General features: G+C 34.2%; 1 protein-coding gene across 3 annotated transcripts; it reads left to right on the forward strand.

The window, feature by feature from the left end:
* The first annotated feature begins 6,158 nt into the window (after window positions 1–6,158).
* Window positions 6,159–16,431, forward strand: LOC110937878 (RNA polymerase II C-terminal domain phosphatase-like 1). Of its 3 annotated transcripts, none has more exons than XR_004890827.1 (16): window positions 6,159–6,878; window positions 8,033–8,506; window positions 8,586–8,796; window positions 8,874–9,031; window positions 9,153–9,223; window positions 9,317–9,503; window positions 10,111–10,728; window positions 10,816–10,879; window positions 11,533–11,663; window positions 11,737–11,790; window positions 12,113–12,746; window positions 14,460–14,623; window positions 14,717–14,803; window positions 14,901–14,966; window positions 15,541–15,614; window positions 15,716–16,396. XR_004890827.1 is itself a non-coding variant. In XM_022180335.2 (16 exons), the coding sequence occupies exons 1-16, from the start codon at window positions 6,594–6,596 to the stop codon at window positions 15,822–15,824; spliced, it is 2,850 nt and encodes a 949-aa protein (XP_022036027.1). In that variant the 5' UTR covers window positions 6,160–6,593; the 3' UTR covers window positions 15,825–16,431. The 3 variants fall into 3 exon arrangements, 2 of the variants coding, with proteins under 2 accessions (XP_022036027.1, XP_022036026.1); XM_022180335.2 differs by having other exon boundaries at window positions 6,160–6,878; window positions 12,650–12,746; window positions 15,716–16,431; XM_022180334.2 differs by having other exon boundaries at window positions 6,160–6,878; window positions 12,650–12,746; window positions 14,445–14,623.
* Window positions 16,432–17,177: the final 746 nt, after the last annotated feature.

The raw sequence follows: 17,177 nt of genomic DNA on the forward strand, positions 1-17,177 counted from the left end.
AAGCAATTTTTTAAAAAAAATATAACCGTAACATATTTATAGAAACAATGTCTAATTAAAGAAACAAACTTATAATTCAAATTTCAAAAATTAACCTTAAAAAACAGTGCTCTATTTATAGGAAAAAAATAAATTTTAAAAAGAAATTAAATGTTTCTTTAAAGCTTAATTGAACAAATGATAACTGAAAAATCAAAGAATATGAACTTCAAAACATTGATAATTTAATAAGAATAAAGCACACTATATATATCAAAAAAAATATGATAAACTAACCTCTGTTGCTTGACGAATGGTGGTATTCAGATTGTTATAACGGATGTAAGGATCACATGAAAAAATACAACAACCAAAATCATTAACTGCGATAAATGTGGAATAGATGATTAAGAAAAACCCGGAAACTTGATTTTATACATAACAAAAATCAACAAAAAACATCTGATGTAGATTTTGGTTTAAGAAAAAAATAAACATGTTCAATATCTTAGATTAAAGATGTATACTACATAAACAACCGAGTAAAACAACATACCTTCAAGATTTATGGTCTGATCTACAAAATCAGAAAAAAAGAGGTTAATATAGTTAAAAAAAAAATTAAACATGTTCAATCGCTTAGATTAAAGATGAATACTACATAAACAACAGAGTAAAACAACATACCTTCAAGATATATAGGCGGATCTACAAAAAATCAGGAAAAAAAAAGGTTAATAGAAGTAGAAAGAACAAAGATTGAACATACCTTTAAATACAAAGGAATAACATAAATTCAACATCAGATCTTCATTCGGAACATATAATAACGAAGATTTAAGTTCGATTTGGTGTACGGAATAACATAAAATCAACATCCGATCTTCATTCAGAACATATAATAACAAAGATTTAACTTCGATTTGGTGTATTTACCTTTGATCTTGATTCAATGTTGAAAATCCGGTGAGAAGATGACGATTCTAGAAGAAAGAGAAAAGAGAAAAGAGTAAAGTTGTGGTAGGTATGTATGATTGTTATGACAATTCACATAAGTTTTATATGATCCGAATATATTCCGGAAAAAAAACCGACCCAATACATAAAACGGATCCCGCCTCTTTTCTATAGAAATTGTGAATGTAGAAAGCAAAATGGGATTTCCCTCCCAAACCAAATTGCCACATCAGCCTACATGGCCAAAGACAAATGCCACATAGCCCAAATCCATCTCATTTATATATATATATATATAGATAAGTTTCTCTCTCTTCCACCTACACAACCCAATCCAATCCAACTTATCACTCTCATTCACAACCCAACCCAACCTAAACAAATATTTTATTATATAAATATGATAATAACTATTGTTTATTATACAAAAAAATGTTTAATTATAAAAAGAAAAAGAAAAACTATTATAATAATCACTTGTAGATTGCAACCAACGTTTGCAGCAACGACCTAGTTGAGTAACTATTCCATATTTTTACATTTTAAAAATTAAAAAGTTATTTGTCTTATATACAGGTGGCAACCGGTTGCAAAAATAAATCATGATAGTGGATAGTCTTAATGGCAATAATGTAATTTTGGCCTAGCAATAAATAAGTGGCATTTTATAATTTTTCATGGCATTTTATAATTTTTGGTTCGATATACAAAGTATTTACATTGTTTACCTATACAATCCACTTGGAATAAAATGACCGCCTATGCTACACACAATGATTTTAACTTAATCAGGTAGTTTTACAAACTCTCCTCAATTTTCATCATGAGTATTTTGATAAACTGGCAAGGAGAGTTGCATATGACAAATGATCTTGTTAAATCCTACATCTATGCGATGATATACAAGGTTTTATGCTTTTTTATCACTCATTGTGCCATCTATAAAAAAAAATTAATTCGGCCTTCTTAAGTGCAGTACCTGCATATCCTAGTAAGAGCTAATATAACAATTTGATACCTGACATAAGACGCAACAGCCCATACAGCAGCCAGAAACAAGTGCATCACACATCCGCAGCATGAATATTTCGTCATATAAAAGAATATTATGATAGTGTGAGACATGAGCAATAAACAAAAAACAGAACATTCTAGAATAAGTTCATAAATAAGTTTTCAGGACTCTATATTACAGCACAAGTGCCTTTTGTAATATATAATCTAACAGCCTATGAAGTATAAACAACAGTAACACGCATCCAGTAAACACCATCACCCTCCTATGGCTAACAATGATTTTTAAAACATTGCGAAAACAGAGTTACGTTTTAGACAAACAAAGGGTAGGCATCAGACGAGTTACACCCCCAACATATAAACATCATTAGTAGCTCAATTTGTTGTCTCAGATTGAATGCCTTTTTCAATTTTACCATGCTTCGCTATCAACTTCACTGCAACAGTTCATGGTAAAGAGACAAAAAGTAATCAGAAGAAAACAAATACGACTACCGGCTATCATATAACTTTTGTTTCTTAAAATCGCCCAAACATGACAGGGTATACGACATGACAAACATCAAAACAGGAAGTTTGAATCACTTAAAAGTAAGAGATACCTGGAACTGCAATAGCTGAACGTCAGTCAGATGGCCGGAGGAAAGAAATCCGAACTCCTAGACGCCGCCCCAGCAACCTTCTGTTTTCATCGATTGGGAAGAAGATCCCATCGCCTTCAGAAACCACCGTCCGCTTCCCTACTTCTCCCTCTCTCTCACTCCCGTTTCTCTACTTCCTTTACTGTACCTGGACCGCCATTTATATGCCTATGACCCGTGAAAAGGTCTGTTGTAGCAATCGATCAACCAATTGAAGCCCTTAGACAAATTCAATGAAAGAAAGCAATGGTATCAAATGAATAAACCATCTCATTTGAATATGATATATCCAAACCAGACAAAAAAATATATATAAGACAGATTGGTTCCACAATATATATGAGTTCAATTTACAGGTAGTGATGCTTACTTTTCATCGAAAAATCATAAAATAAATAAGAGAGATTAAAAAAACTTACTAAACATTAGAAGAAAGTTGTAATGATTGGGGTATGGAGATGGATTTCAGCATTAGTGAGTAGCTAATTTCCATCTCCAATTTTACCCGTATGTGCAGCTAATTTTTTACAGTTTACACAAGCCATCGTCATCACCAAAAACCTCTCATATCCCGGTCTCAGTTGTATGATCCTGTATTTGTATGAAATCAAAGTAACCAAGTCAGAATCACACACCTAAATCTCATGGACGAATGGCAGAAGAGAAGAGCAAAACTCAAACTTGATAATTGGGAAATCAAGTAAGAACTTTGTGGCTGATTTCAATGGTCGACTTCTTAATATGAGGGGTTAACAAAAACGGACAGGGCCATTGAAGGAATGACGATTTAACTACTAGAATTGATAATCACATGTGAGTGTAGGGTTCAATTGAATGCGTTTAAGGGTTTCACAATCAATTGTAACATTAATATACGTATGTATTATAGATCTTATTGTTATTATTAAAACTGTTATCTATATACATTGAGTTGTTGAGTTATGAAGAGAGTAGGGGTAGAAATGGAACAAAATGGTTAAAAAATAGGCATTTTAACTTGGCCTTTCATATGCCATCTTACAAATTGCAAGGGAAATTACAATTTTAGACATGGGAAATGCTTATATATAGTATATTGATATTGATATATTGATTGGTGTTTTCTATCACGTATCAAATGCATTTATATATGCATTAATGATAATAAATTTCCATACACGAATATAAGTCGATAAGTTATAATACACGAATTCTGAGTCACATAACCTAATTGCTATTTTTATTAAAGATAACACTAGGCCGTCGAGAGTTCATTTCGTCCCAATATGACAAAAAGTATGAGTCAAACCATTAGCTATAGTTTCAGATAACTGATATAGGTAGGTCGTATGGTTTTAACGGTTTGAATATTCTTTTTAAACCTTTGGTCTGTATTTTTTTTTAAACAATAAAGATAGTTTAATAACATGATACATATATAAATAACTACATATTTCATTAGTGAAAAAAATAATTAAAGAAGGTTTGATTGAATTAAATCGTCGTAAACCATAAAAAAAAGAACCACATAAATCATAAACATCTAAATCAGCCGACTTAGTTTGATTTAAGCGTTACATGTAGGGCTGCAAACGAACCAAACGTTCGGCGAACAGTTCGTGAACCGTTCGACAGGCAGTTCGTTTGTGTTCGTTTATTAAACAAATGATCACGAACAATAAATTTCGTTCGTTTAGTTAAATGAACAAACATGAACAGAGGCCACATTCGTTTATTTATGTTCGTGAATGTTCGGTAACACGTTCGAATGTGTTCGAAAGTTCATTATTGTTTTTAGTTTTTATATTTTATTTAAATACTTCAAAATTCCGACAAATAAAATATTTAATAAGTGTTAGTATATTATACATTATGTTGTTCATGAACGCTTGCTTGTGTTCGTTTGTTTCCATTTGTGTTCATGAACAATAGTTTGTGCTCATTAACGTTTGTTGCCTAAAATTAACAAACAGACACAAACGAACACGAACAATTTCATTTCGATAACAAACGAACACAAACATAAAATCTTGTTCGATAAATGTTCATGAACAATTCGTAAACACATATATTCGTTAACAAACGAACACGAACAAGATATTGTTCGTATTCATTCAGTTTGTCTGGAGCCCTACTTAACCTAACATGTAAAAAACAGTTTTTGATTTTCTTAAAATTTATTTATTTAATTATTATTATTCCATATATAAATTAGCAACTTTCTTGTGCATTATGACTTGTACATCATGCTTTCGAACTTTTTCAAACAAAAAAAAAACTTCATTTTCCACTTTAAACCTTAAAATTTTTTCTTTTACATTTTAAGCCATTTCAAATTTTTACTTTTAACTCAAACTTTTTCATCCTTTACAATTTAATATAATACTTTATTATTTACAACTTTGGTCCTCCATACTTTTTGTCTTTCGCAAGTTTTTCGTTTTACGTTTCGTTCTAAATTTTGCGAGTTAACATGTCGTAGCGACATGTGAGGTTCAATTTTTTTGCTCTATTTTTCCATATTTGACAAACCCGTCGCAACGCGTCCATTTTTTCCTTTTTGAAAAGTTCGTCGCAACGGGCGGGTCCTAGATCAACTAAGTTATTATTTTCTACGTTTTATGTTTCTGATTAATTTCTTCGCATTAACACACTGTAACGGGTGTGCGTGGTTCAACGATTTTAGTCTGCTTTTCGTTCAGTGTAATTTTTACCATTTTATCTACTTTTTTTACGATGTTGAGAGTCGATATCGTTGTGGCATTGGTGCTACTTGGCACGGTTTTACGAACGTTTTTAACCTATTAAATTTTTTACTAATATTTTGTTTCGGTTTACCCGTATACTTCCTTTACTTAAAACTATTTTGTACATGCATATTTTATGTACGGGTATGCATAAATATGATTTGTTCTACATTCCGACGTAAACTTTTTTTTTTATAGACGAGTCAGGTCAAATGTAATACGTTTTTTGTTTAAAGAAACCATTTTTACGTGCATATTTTTATGTACGTTTTGGTATAAATTCAAGTTGTTCTACGTTTCGACGTAAACTTTTTTGAGAAATGATTCAGGTCAAATATAATATGTTTTCGTGTTTATTTTATGTATGTTTCGTAAAATTTGTTTTGAACCGAGCGGAGTCAAATTATGGTTTCTTTTTCTCCCCTTTTTTCGAAAGCTCTAATTAATCCCTTTTGATTACATGTGCATATTTTCCTTCATACCCGTTACATTTTCTATGTATGAGTTGGGTCACATATAATACGTTATGATTGTTCGATATGAATTTGATTTACTTTACGTTTGATCCAATCACAATGCTTATACAGGTTACATTGAGTTCAACTGGATATGTTGAAATGTGTGTTTTCATATGGTTAATGCATCATATAACGTTTTGAGTAATCCATTCAATGTTTACGATGTATCCGCTCCGCAACGCGGGCGGGTCTTAACCCTAGTTATTAATTAATAATTAATTTATTTTGAAAAAGGTGAGGAAGCTAACCTAAACCAACGGCGGGTATGCCACCAGCCTTAAATCGCAAACCCTAACTCACATCTTATATATGACATCACCTCAACCCACATCAAACGTACATACATTTTCTAGAGACAACAAACAAACCTTTCGTGTTTCTGCATCTAATCTAGGGTTTCACCTTCATCAATTTCCCCCAAATTTACATCTATAATTCCAAATCTATAACTACCGATCGTCTACCGTCATCATCTCCGTCACAGATCTAACAAATCTCGCCCTAATTTTTGCTTTTTCAAACAACAATTTTGTGCATAAATTGATAAGATGAATATTCAATCAATCGAACGGAAAAACTTGATGATTGTTCACCGATCTGTATGTATATGAATCTGTAAACAACAACAACGACCGGAATAAATCGAAGAAGACGAGCGATAAATTTATAAATTATCGGAAAATTATCATAATCGTCCGATAATTTATTTTTATTTTTACATTTTTTATTGATTTTTTAAACATTTTTGAAGGAAAATGTATAAATCGGTGGTGGCTGTGTATGACGGTGAAAGAATGCTTGGTGATGTTGAGGTTTATTATAATCCTCATCTGATGAATCTGAACATGAGAGAGAAATTGAAGGATAAAATCAGGATATCGTATTATTCTACACCGAGTGAGAGATGCTCGCCACTTGCTGTTCTGCATACAATCACTTCACCGCCAGTTGGAGTTTGCTTGAAATTGGAGTGCGTCAACAACATCAATTTGAACTCGCAACTGAGTGTTTTGCACTCTACTTGTCTCAGGGAGAATAAGGTATATTTGCACAACCTCAAGCAGAATAACAAAAAGAAGACATCACTACATTCAAATTCAAATTATAATTGAAATTGAAATTGAAATTGAAACCCTAATTTGAGTGTAAACTTTTTATTGTGAGGACTTTGGTGGACAAAGATGAGACTCTTGAAGAAAACCTAAAATTGGAACTTTGAACAGTTTTATATATATTTACTTTGGATTGACTAGATGAAGAACACACATAGTAAAGTTAGGGTTTCTGATTTTATCTGAATTTTGGACTGGTGTTTATGTCTATCATGATAATTACAAATATAATTGTATTTCAATTTTAACCAAGCACTGATCTTGGCTATAATTTTCAGTTTGGGAAGAGAAACAAATGGAAACAAATGAAAAACTAGTTTATAATTTTTGATTGGACTGTAATAGTGTAATATAAGTGAAGAACCAGTTTATAATCCTGTAAAGGACTGATTTGACTTGTAACTTGCAGTTTTACTTCATTTGGACTCATGGATGTTACTATCTAGAGAGAACTCTTGATTGAATGTTTTGTTAGGAGTACATGCACTTGTAATCTGGTTTATTCCTCTTGGAATAATTTGGTCCTGAAGAATAAACTATTTTTTCTTCAGATTATGCTGAGTCTAAAGAAGACTCTTAATTGGTTTACTGGAGAAACATTATCCAGCCATGTTTTATTTTATTCATTGACACATTGAATCAGGTTGAACAATGAAATTCCAAAAGAAATTAAGTATGGATATTTTTTAAAAACAGTCCCCTTCTCTTTTATTTAGGCAGTGTCATGAATTGGTTCAACCCGTTTTCCTGATACTTCGCTGCAATACAAAATATATTTAAAGCACAAGCAGGGTTTTATTGACTTCCTATAATTACTAGCATTTATACGTTATTTGCATTGATGTTCGTTTCACATATTGTGTGCGATCTTATTTAGTTATTAGGGCGTAAATGTGTATCTTTTTTTCGTGTTGTGCGTATCTTGAAATTTATGCAAGTGTATTTTTAAGTGATTTTGTAACATTAAGTGACATTATTATTATTATTATTATTATTATTATTATTATTATTATTATTATTATTATTATTATATTCTATTTATTTGCATCTGAATGTGTTGTTTACTATGTGCCCATATGCAGACTGCTGTTGTTTCACTTGGTGGGGATGAACTACACTTGGTAGCCATGCGTTCTAGAAGAAACGAATTATTACCATGTTTTTGGGGATTTAGTGTTGCACCGGGACTTTATGAGTCATGTCTTGTCATGCTAAACCTAAGATGTCTCGGCATTGTTTTTGACCTTGATGAAACTCTTATAGTGGCCAATACTTCAAGATCATTTGAGGATAGAATTGAAGCTTTACAAAGGAAAGTAAGCTGTGAGATTGATCCACAACGGATTGCTGGTATGCTTTCCGAGATTAAACGTTATCAAGATGATAGAAATATCTTAAAGCAATATGCAGAAAGTGATCAAGTTGTTGAAAACGGCAAGATAATTAAAGCACAGTCCGAGGTTGTCCCTGCTCTGTCAGACAATCATCAAACCCTTGTTCGCCCACTTATAAGATTGCAGGAGAAAAACATCATTCTTACCCGTATCAACCCACAGGTATATTTATTTATATGTACACATGATCTTGCTTATTTATTTATTAAAAATATCCTGATTGAACTTTTGTGCGTTTAAGATCCGCGATACGAGTGTCCTTGTGCGATTGAGACCTGCATGGGAGGATCTTAGAAGCTACTTGATAGCAAGAGGACGAAAACGATTTGAGGTTTACGTTTGTACAATGGCTGAAAGAGATTATGCTTTGGAAATGTGGAGGCTTCTTGATCCAGATTCAAATTTAATAACCGTAAAAGAGTTACTGAATCGTATCGTGTGTGTGAAATCTGGTTAGTTTGTGTTTCTTCACTCATTTTATGTAATTGCTATTTAAGCAAATAATGGTTATACTTATTTCTTATTCTAGGTTTGAAGAAATCACTTTTTAATGTTTTCCAAGATGGAAACTGTCATCCTAAGATGGCATTAGTTATTGATGATCGTTTGAAAGTGTGGGATGAGAGAGATCAGCCTCGTGTTCATGTTGTTCCCGCCTTTGCTCCATATTATGCTCCTCAAGCTGAAGTATGCGCTAACTACACTCTTCATTTATTATTTATTTTCTTCCTTTAAAATGAGAATTGTGTTTATACTTATAGTGTCCTTATTCTATTATATTCATTTGTTATATACTTATATTTTTTAGGCAAACAGTGCTGTTCCTATCCTTTGTGTTGCTAGAAATGTTGCTTGCAATGTCAGAGGTGGTTTTTTCAAGTAAGAAAGTGATTTTTGGTTAATATTCACTATTCGCTAATGCTATAAAGGTATTTCTGTTGGTTAATAATAATACGTTCTTTCTTTGAACAGAGAGTTTGATGATGTTCTTCTGCAACGAATCAATGAAGTTGCACATGAAGATGAAATCAAAGATATATTGCCTCCAGATGTGAGCAACTATTTGATTTCTGAGGATGATGCTTTGGCTTTAAATGGGAACAAAGAATCACTCGGTTTTGATGGAATGGCTGATGTTGAAGTGGAAAGAAGATTAAAGGTAACTCATCTTTTCACAACATTGTTCTTTTCATTAGATGTGTCATTTTTGTTTTCGTAAGTAGGGCTGCAAACAAACCAAACGAACACGAACAAGAACTTGTTCGTGTTCGTTTGTTAAGATAATTTGTTTTCACGAGCACTTACCGAACGAGATTTTATGTTCGTGTTCGTTTGTTAAGGAAATGACACAAATAAACGTTGATGAACACAAACTAATGTTCATGAACACAAATGGAAACAAACGAACACAAACAAGCGTTCATGAACATATATAATACACCGACACTTATCAAAATTTAATTTCTCAGAATTTTGAAGTATTTAGATAAAAATTAAAACTATAAAACTAATGAACTATCGAACACAATCGAACACGTTACTGAACGTTCACGAACATAAATGAACGAACGCGGCCTCTGTTCATTTTCGTTCATTTAACTAAATGAACGAAATTTCTTGTTCGTGTTTGTTTGTTTAATAAACGAATGAACACAAACGACCTTCCCGCCGAACGTTTCATGAACTTCCCGCCGAACGTTTGGTTCGTTTGCAGCCCTATTCGTAAGTAAAACTTGTTTTAACGTTTGCTGTTGTGAACCATCCAGGAAGCTATAGCCTCATCAAATATAGCTCCGGCTATTGCTTCAGCAAATATAGCTCCAGTGATACCTAAACTTGATTCGGTACTCAAGACAACTTTCCAGTACAATACCACACCTGCATCAATGCCTATTGTGCCTCCAGGTCCAATCGTCCAATACCCCAATAAACAACTGACACCTGTACTCGAACCATTAACTCAAGTGACCCATCAAGAAACAAGCTTACACAGTTCACCTGCACGGGAAGAAGGTGAGGTGCCAGAATCTGAGCTAGACCCTGACACAAGACGCAGACTTCTCATTTTACAACACGGTATGGACATGAGAGAACCAACCACCACTGAACCACAACCACCTCAGTTTCCTGTAAGACCACCACCTCCAATGCAAGTTTCTGCTCCTCGGGTTGAGCCACGTGGCGGTGGGTGGTTCCCAGTGGGTGAAGAAATGGGCCCTAGACAGTTGAACCGGATAGCACAACCTCCTAAAGAATTTCCTTTACATTCTGAAGCTATGCATATTGATAAAAAACACACTCTTATGGCACCACCCTTTGTTCATAAGGTGGAAGCTTCTGTACTGCCTGAGAGAATTCTTGAAAATCAGAGGCTTCCTAAGGAGGTAGTTAATGTTTCTACTATTTTTATTCATTTAGTTTATCATGCTATATATATTTATATATGAATATATACATATGTGTATTTTCAGGTTCTTCAGAGAGATGATAGCTTGAGGTTAAGCCATTCACCTCCTGTTTACCCCTCGTTTCCAGGTAAGCTAAATGATTTTTTTTTTTTTTTTTTCTAATCTGAGTTCAGGTTTAGCGATGTAAGGTTCGTTAAGACTAGTAATTAACGAGGGAGTAGAGGTGTACAAACCGATTTTTTCCAAACCAAACCAGGTTTTTTTTGTTGTGGGCAAACCGGTTCTTTTTTTCAAGCCGGTTTGGTGATAAAATCAGTTTCCAGGGTTCAAACCCCAAACTGGTTAAACCGATTTCGGTTCGGTTTATAAACCGGTTTGGGATAAAAAACGGTTTTTAACCGTTTTTTACAACCAGTTCGGTTTTGAAACTGGTTTCAAAGATCGAGAATACGAACCAGTCTACAAACTGCCGGGTCGAATCAGGTTGAAAGTTTTTTTCTGGTTTCGATCCTGAAACCGGTTTTTTTACATGTCTATGAGGGAGTAGAGATGGTGAGACTGACATAGCGACAATGATTACTATCTTGCTTCAGGATCTTGATAACACACTTTAGAAACAAAAATTCTACAATCACCCTAGGTTGGGAAAGAATCTCGATCTTGTAGTTGCTATTTTGTTAATTCTATGAACTTTTGCATATTATTTAATTAATTAGAAATGTACCAAGATGTGGAAATAAGTGTTTTTTTTTTTTCGAATAATGGAATTGTATTTTGAAGGAGAGGGAAGTTCTATGGGCCAATCATCATCCAGCAACAGAGATATGGACATTGAAACAGGTGGCAATGATACTTTTGCAGAATCCCCTGCTGAATATCTACATTTTATCGCCTTCAAGTGCGGAGCCAAGGTACTAGAGTAACGAATCATTGTTTACCAAATGTGTTTCAAATATCCGTTATGTTAACGATCATGATATTCAGGTGGAATTCAGGCCGGCTCTTCTCCCTAGCATTGATCTGCAGTTTTCTTTTGAGGTATTGGAAGCCCATTTTAAACTTTTAATGTGCTATGTTGTCAAAGACGCAAGGCACAGGCGAGGCGCATCGGCCTCGCCCGGAGCCTAGGCGCAAAAAAAGCGTGGGCTTTTTTAAGAAAAGCACACATAGAGAAAAAAACATAAAAAATATGTTATGCTTTGAAAATAAATAAGATTCCACATATAAAATAAAAAAAAACTATTATATATGCCATTTATAGTTAGTAGCAAAAGTTTAGGACTTATACACACGTAGTGATACCAAAAGTTACTTGGACTTATACAAACGTTTGCGGTTACTAAAACATTTAAACTTATAGTTCATCATCAATCATCAAGACCATCATCAAAGTCATCAGAACTTCCATCAACATCAATTGGATATTCAGCTTCGGATTCATCAACATCGTCTTTTTCAGAATCTTCATCCACAAAAGCTCTTGGAGAAGAAGAGAGCATTTGGGGTTTTTAATTTTCAGAAAAGATCGAGGGTCTGGTGGCTGATTAGGGTTAAAAAGGATAAGGAAACACATCTTTATCCAATGGTTAAAAGGAATGGTTTACAGTTGTAAAAAAAACTTAAAAAATAACATTAAAACAGAAAAGTGCGCCTGATAGAAAAAAAGCCTGCGTTTTTACTCGTTGCGCCTTATTCTGGGCGCGCGCCTGAGCACCGTTTTTACAAAAAAAGGCCCATATTTGCACCTAAGCTACCACCAGGCGCTATAGGCTCGCCTCGCTGCGCCCGAGCGCCTAGGCGCGCGCCTTTTGCGCTTTTGACAACTATGTTAATGTGTAGTTATGAGACAGTTCTTGAGTCTTTAATTTTGGGTCAAACAATTAACCGCCTTTTACAGGTTTGGTTTGCTGGAGAAAAGGTCGGCGAAGGAACTGGAAGGACCCGAAGGGAAGCTCAACATCAAGCCGCTGAGTCATCTCTTATGAATTTGGCAGGTATAAATATTTGTCACTAAATTTTGAGTAAAATGCCATTTTGTCCCTGAGGTTTGGCCAGTTTTGCGACTTTCGTCCACAAGTTTGTTTTTCCGCATCTGGATCCAAAAGGTTTGAAATCTTGCCATTTTCAGCCGGCTCGTTAATTCCATCCATTTTCTCCGTTTAAGTCATGGGTATTTCTGTCTTTTTTATTAACTTAAAGAGCAATTTTTTTCACTTCATGTACAAGCATTTAGTATAATGGAAGTATTCAAAATACCTTTAATGTAGAAAAAGACGGAAATACCCCTGACTTAACGGAGAAAAATGGATGGAGTTAATGAGCCAGATGAAAAGGGCAAGATTTCAAACCTTTTGGATCCAGATGCGGAACAACAAACCTTTGGACGAAAGTCGCAAAACCATAGTTATCAAAGTCGCTCTCTAGGCGCATAGGTCTCGCCTGGGGTATATTATGTATTGAAAAAAAATATATCTTGTAGGTATATAAAATTAGAAAAAGTGTATCGTACAATTGGCCATAAGAACATACCTGGGGTATATTATGTATTGAAAAAAAATATATCTTGTAGGTATATAAAATTAGAAAAAGTGTATCGTACAATTGGCCATAAGAACATTACGTACGCGATTAGAAATCACATGTTATACACAAACTCGGACATGTCATAATTGCATGTTATACAAACCCGGACATGTACAAATTCGCATGGCTAAATAACTCGGACTCCCCATAATCGCATGTTATACAACCCGGACATGTATAAATTCGCATGGCTGATAAACTCGGACTCCCCAAAATTACAAAATCGCATGTTAAACACAAATCGCCTACGTAATGTATGTTAAGGGATATTGTACAATAACCGGCCTCTATAAAATTCATATTACACTCTAAATATATTTATATAGCTAATATAACTACATATTAATATCATCTAACTAGGTTAAACAAATTAAAATTTTTTTAAGATAACTGGAAATATTTTGAAGTAAAAATTAGTTGAGTACTTGTTGTAATAACTGAAAATATTTTGAAAGAAAAATGAATTTTTTTAAACTATGTGGTGTCACTGTTTGTGCACAGTCTTCTTTCTGCAAAATTGTGCATCTTTTCTGAAAAAAAAAACTCAGTTAAAGTAAGCTATTAAGCCAAGTCCTTCGTTTTCTCATCATCTTCTTCTCTCTTCTTCAACTTTCTGTCTCCGGTGATGCATCCACCAACCACAGATCTGTCCAGACGAAACTTGGCACTAATTTGCAGAAGTTCGTCGGAAACTGGGGCTTGAATCTGGCCGGAAAAGTCACCGGAAAGTCGATTTTTGCCGGAAACTTACTGGAAGCGCGCCTTTGAAGAAATAGGGCGGTATGGTTGCGCCTCGCCTGAAAATTGCGCCTAGGCGCACAGGCGAGCGCTTTTGATAACTATGCGCAAAACTGGCCAAACCTCAGGGGCGAAAACGGCATCTTACTCCTAATTTTTTTGAAAGATAGTTAAGGCCAAGCTCTACTTGACCTGATAACACCAAGGGCTGTTTTTTTCCGTATCATGGACCAAGAACCGTTCACACCTAACCAGCCTCCAGGCTCGATTTCCAATTTGTTTTCATGTATCTTGTATGTTTTGATGTTTTATCTGATGACAGTCGGGATATATTAACTAACACGTGCCAACAACGATTCTAACCATTGTAGGCAATGTTGGTGCAGATAAGTATTTATCTCGTCAAAAATCAGGAGACGATGGAAGGTTTATAAATGACGGAAATTCTTTCGGGAATTTAAGGGAGGAATCTATGGCCTTTCCAACTTCTTCTGGACCAGCTAAGCTAGAGATTCCAAGAAAAGGGTCAATTGCTGCACTTAATGAATTAGTAATATTTCATTTCATTATATATTATTAAAAAGCATTAGCCACTATGTTCGATATGGTATTTATTAACCAAATACCTAATCTTTCATTTCAGTGCATGATGGAAGGTTTGGCTTTGACTTTTCAACCTCAGCCTCAAGTCTCAACTAGTATGGGCCAGAACAATGAACTATATGCACAGGTACCGACCTGATTTATGGTTCATACAATCAATTATATTTTATGCTCATTTATGGTTCTTTTTTTTAATTCAATTCGTATTTTGGTCATGTTTTCAGGTTGAAATAGATGGGGAAGTGTGGGGTAAGGGAGTTGGGTTAACATGGGACGAAGCTAAGATGCAGGTACATAACTAAATATCTCTCCTTTTGTATTATTACAAGAGTAAACTGCCATTTTGGTCCCTGTGATTTGGTCACTTTTGCCACTTTAGTCCAAAACTCAAACCTTTTGCATCTGGGTCCCTGTAGTTTCAGTTTTATTGCCATTTTGGTCTAAAAATGAAATCAGATCATATTTGTCTTATAAAATCCTGCTATTTTGTCTTTTTTCTCAGAGGCAAAATGATCATTTCTTTTTTATAAATAAATACCAGATTTTATAAGACAAATATGACCTGATTTGCCCCTGAGGAAAAGGACAAAATTGCAGGATTTTATAAGACAAATATGATCTGATTTCATTTTTGGATCAAAATGGCAATAAAACTGAAACCACAGGGACCCAGATGCAAAAGGTTTAAGTTTTGGACTAAAGTGGCAAAAGTGACCAAACCACAAGGACCAAAATGGCAGTTTACTCTTATTTTATTACAATAATGGAACTTTTTTTTAGTAAAATAATTTATGAGGTCTTATGCATTAAAAATACACTTTGGTTGACCAATTTTCATGTTTCACAATTTTACTTTACTTTCAGGCTGCTGAAACTGCTTTTGTAAATTTGAAAGCGAGAATCGGGCAATACCCTCAAAAACGTCAACCTTCTCCCAGGTCACTTCACTTAAAATATTTAACATTTTAATGTTTTATTTCCATTTACATTTTCAAAGAAATGTAAACCCACTGGTTTTGTTTGTTTATATGGATCACAGATCATTTCAAGGAATGCCAACGAAACGGTTTAGACCAGAGTACCCAAGAGTTTTGCAAAGAATGCCTTCTTCCGCAAGATACCCCAAGAACGCTTCACCCGTTCCTTAACAAATCTCCTTCTTGGTACAGATTTTCCAACAGTATTAATGGATTCTTAACAACTTAACAACAAACTGCCTTACCATGATCGGTATTTAAATACCTGTTTGTGAATGAAATCCTCCGGACCAAGCCAAGACCGTTTGGTTGTATATGAAATTCGATACAATGATGTGGGGAAAAGCAAATTGTATCTGATGGGCGGAAAACTGCCAGTAGCTCCACCAATGTTGGAACGTAGGATTGACAATTGAAATGGAATCTTGATTTGGGGTGAATGGTGAACGGTGTTGCTTGATGTTATGAAGCGACCGTCGCGCCAAAGATGATTGCTGAATTTAAGTTGATGATGATGATGATGATGATGACTGTAACTTTGTAATTTGCAGAAGCTGCCGTTGGAGGTCGAGGTTTTTTTTTTTCTTTTTTTGTTTACATTTTTTTTGCTTTTGATTATTTAAGGCATGCTTCCCAACGTAAATCCTTTTATTTTTTGGGAAGAATAGAATTTGTTTTGCATTTTGCCTTTGTTCTTGCGTTTATACAAGGGTGAGCAAAATATATTTTGGTTCAATTCTTTATTTTTATTTATTTAAGAAAATGGATTTTAGTTGAATACAAGAGAGTAGGCAAGACCTGGAATCCTTTACACAAGCTTAATTAATATTAGTTAGAACTTGAATTACAAATTGTGATATAAAACGATTTTAGGCTCGACGAATTGCTAATGAGAAACAATGATTACAGTTCTCATTTCGAAACAGAAGCAGAAGAAGAATCAAAAGAAATTAAATTAAATATGTTATATAATGATTCAAGTTATCGAAGTAGAAAGGGTAACACAAATCAAACTAAAAAGGTTTAGGAGCATGTTTTTAACAAGATTCCGGTTTTAAAAACTAAACTGGTTTGTTTAACTAAAATACGTTTCAAAAGCGATATAACGCTTAAAAGCATGGGTTTACAATATCTTCTTGTGGGTTCATAATGTTTGGATGAGCTACTCACGTTGCGATAACATGTTATGAAATATAGTCATGTTGAGAGATGGCTTGCACTCGGGATGGGTAATTATTTCTTGTGAGATTAGAAGTTTGGTGTTCTTTAGGATATGTATACTTTTAACAGATGTTCTCCACGTTCCAACCATTTCAAATGGTGTAAGATATGCTAACAAATTCGTTGTAATCGATGCATTCATATCTTTGAACACACACAAATAACGGTGTGAATGCGAGACCATTTAGACATTCTTGTATCTACATATGAAGAGAGCATGGTTGGTTAATGACTTATCATTTGCATGACGTGCTACCCCACGAATAACCCCAAACCTACAAATGATTAGCAAAACTATTGAAC

The sequence above is a fragment of the Helianthus annuus genome, chromosome 4, assembly GCF_002127325.2.
Source record: "Helianthus annuus cultivar XRQ/B chromosome 4, HanXRQr2.0-SUNRISE, whole genome shotgun sequence".
In the NCBI taxonomy this organism is placed as follows: Eukaryota; Viridiplantae; Streptophyta; class Magnoliopsida; order Asterales; family Asteraceae; genus Helianthus; species Helianthus annuus.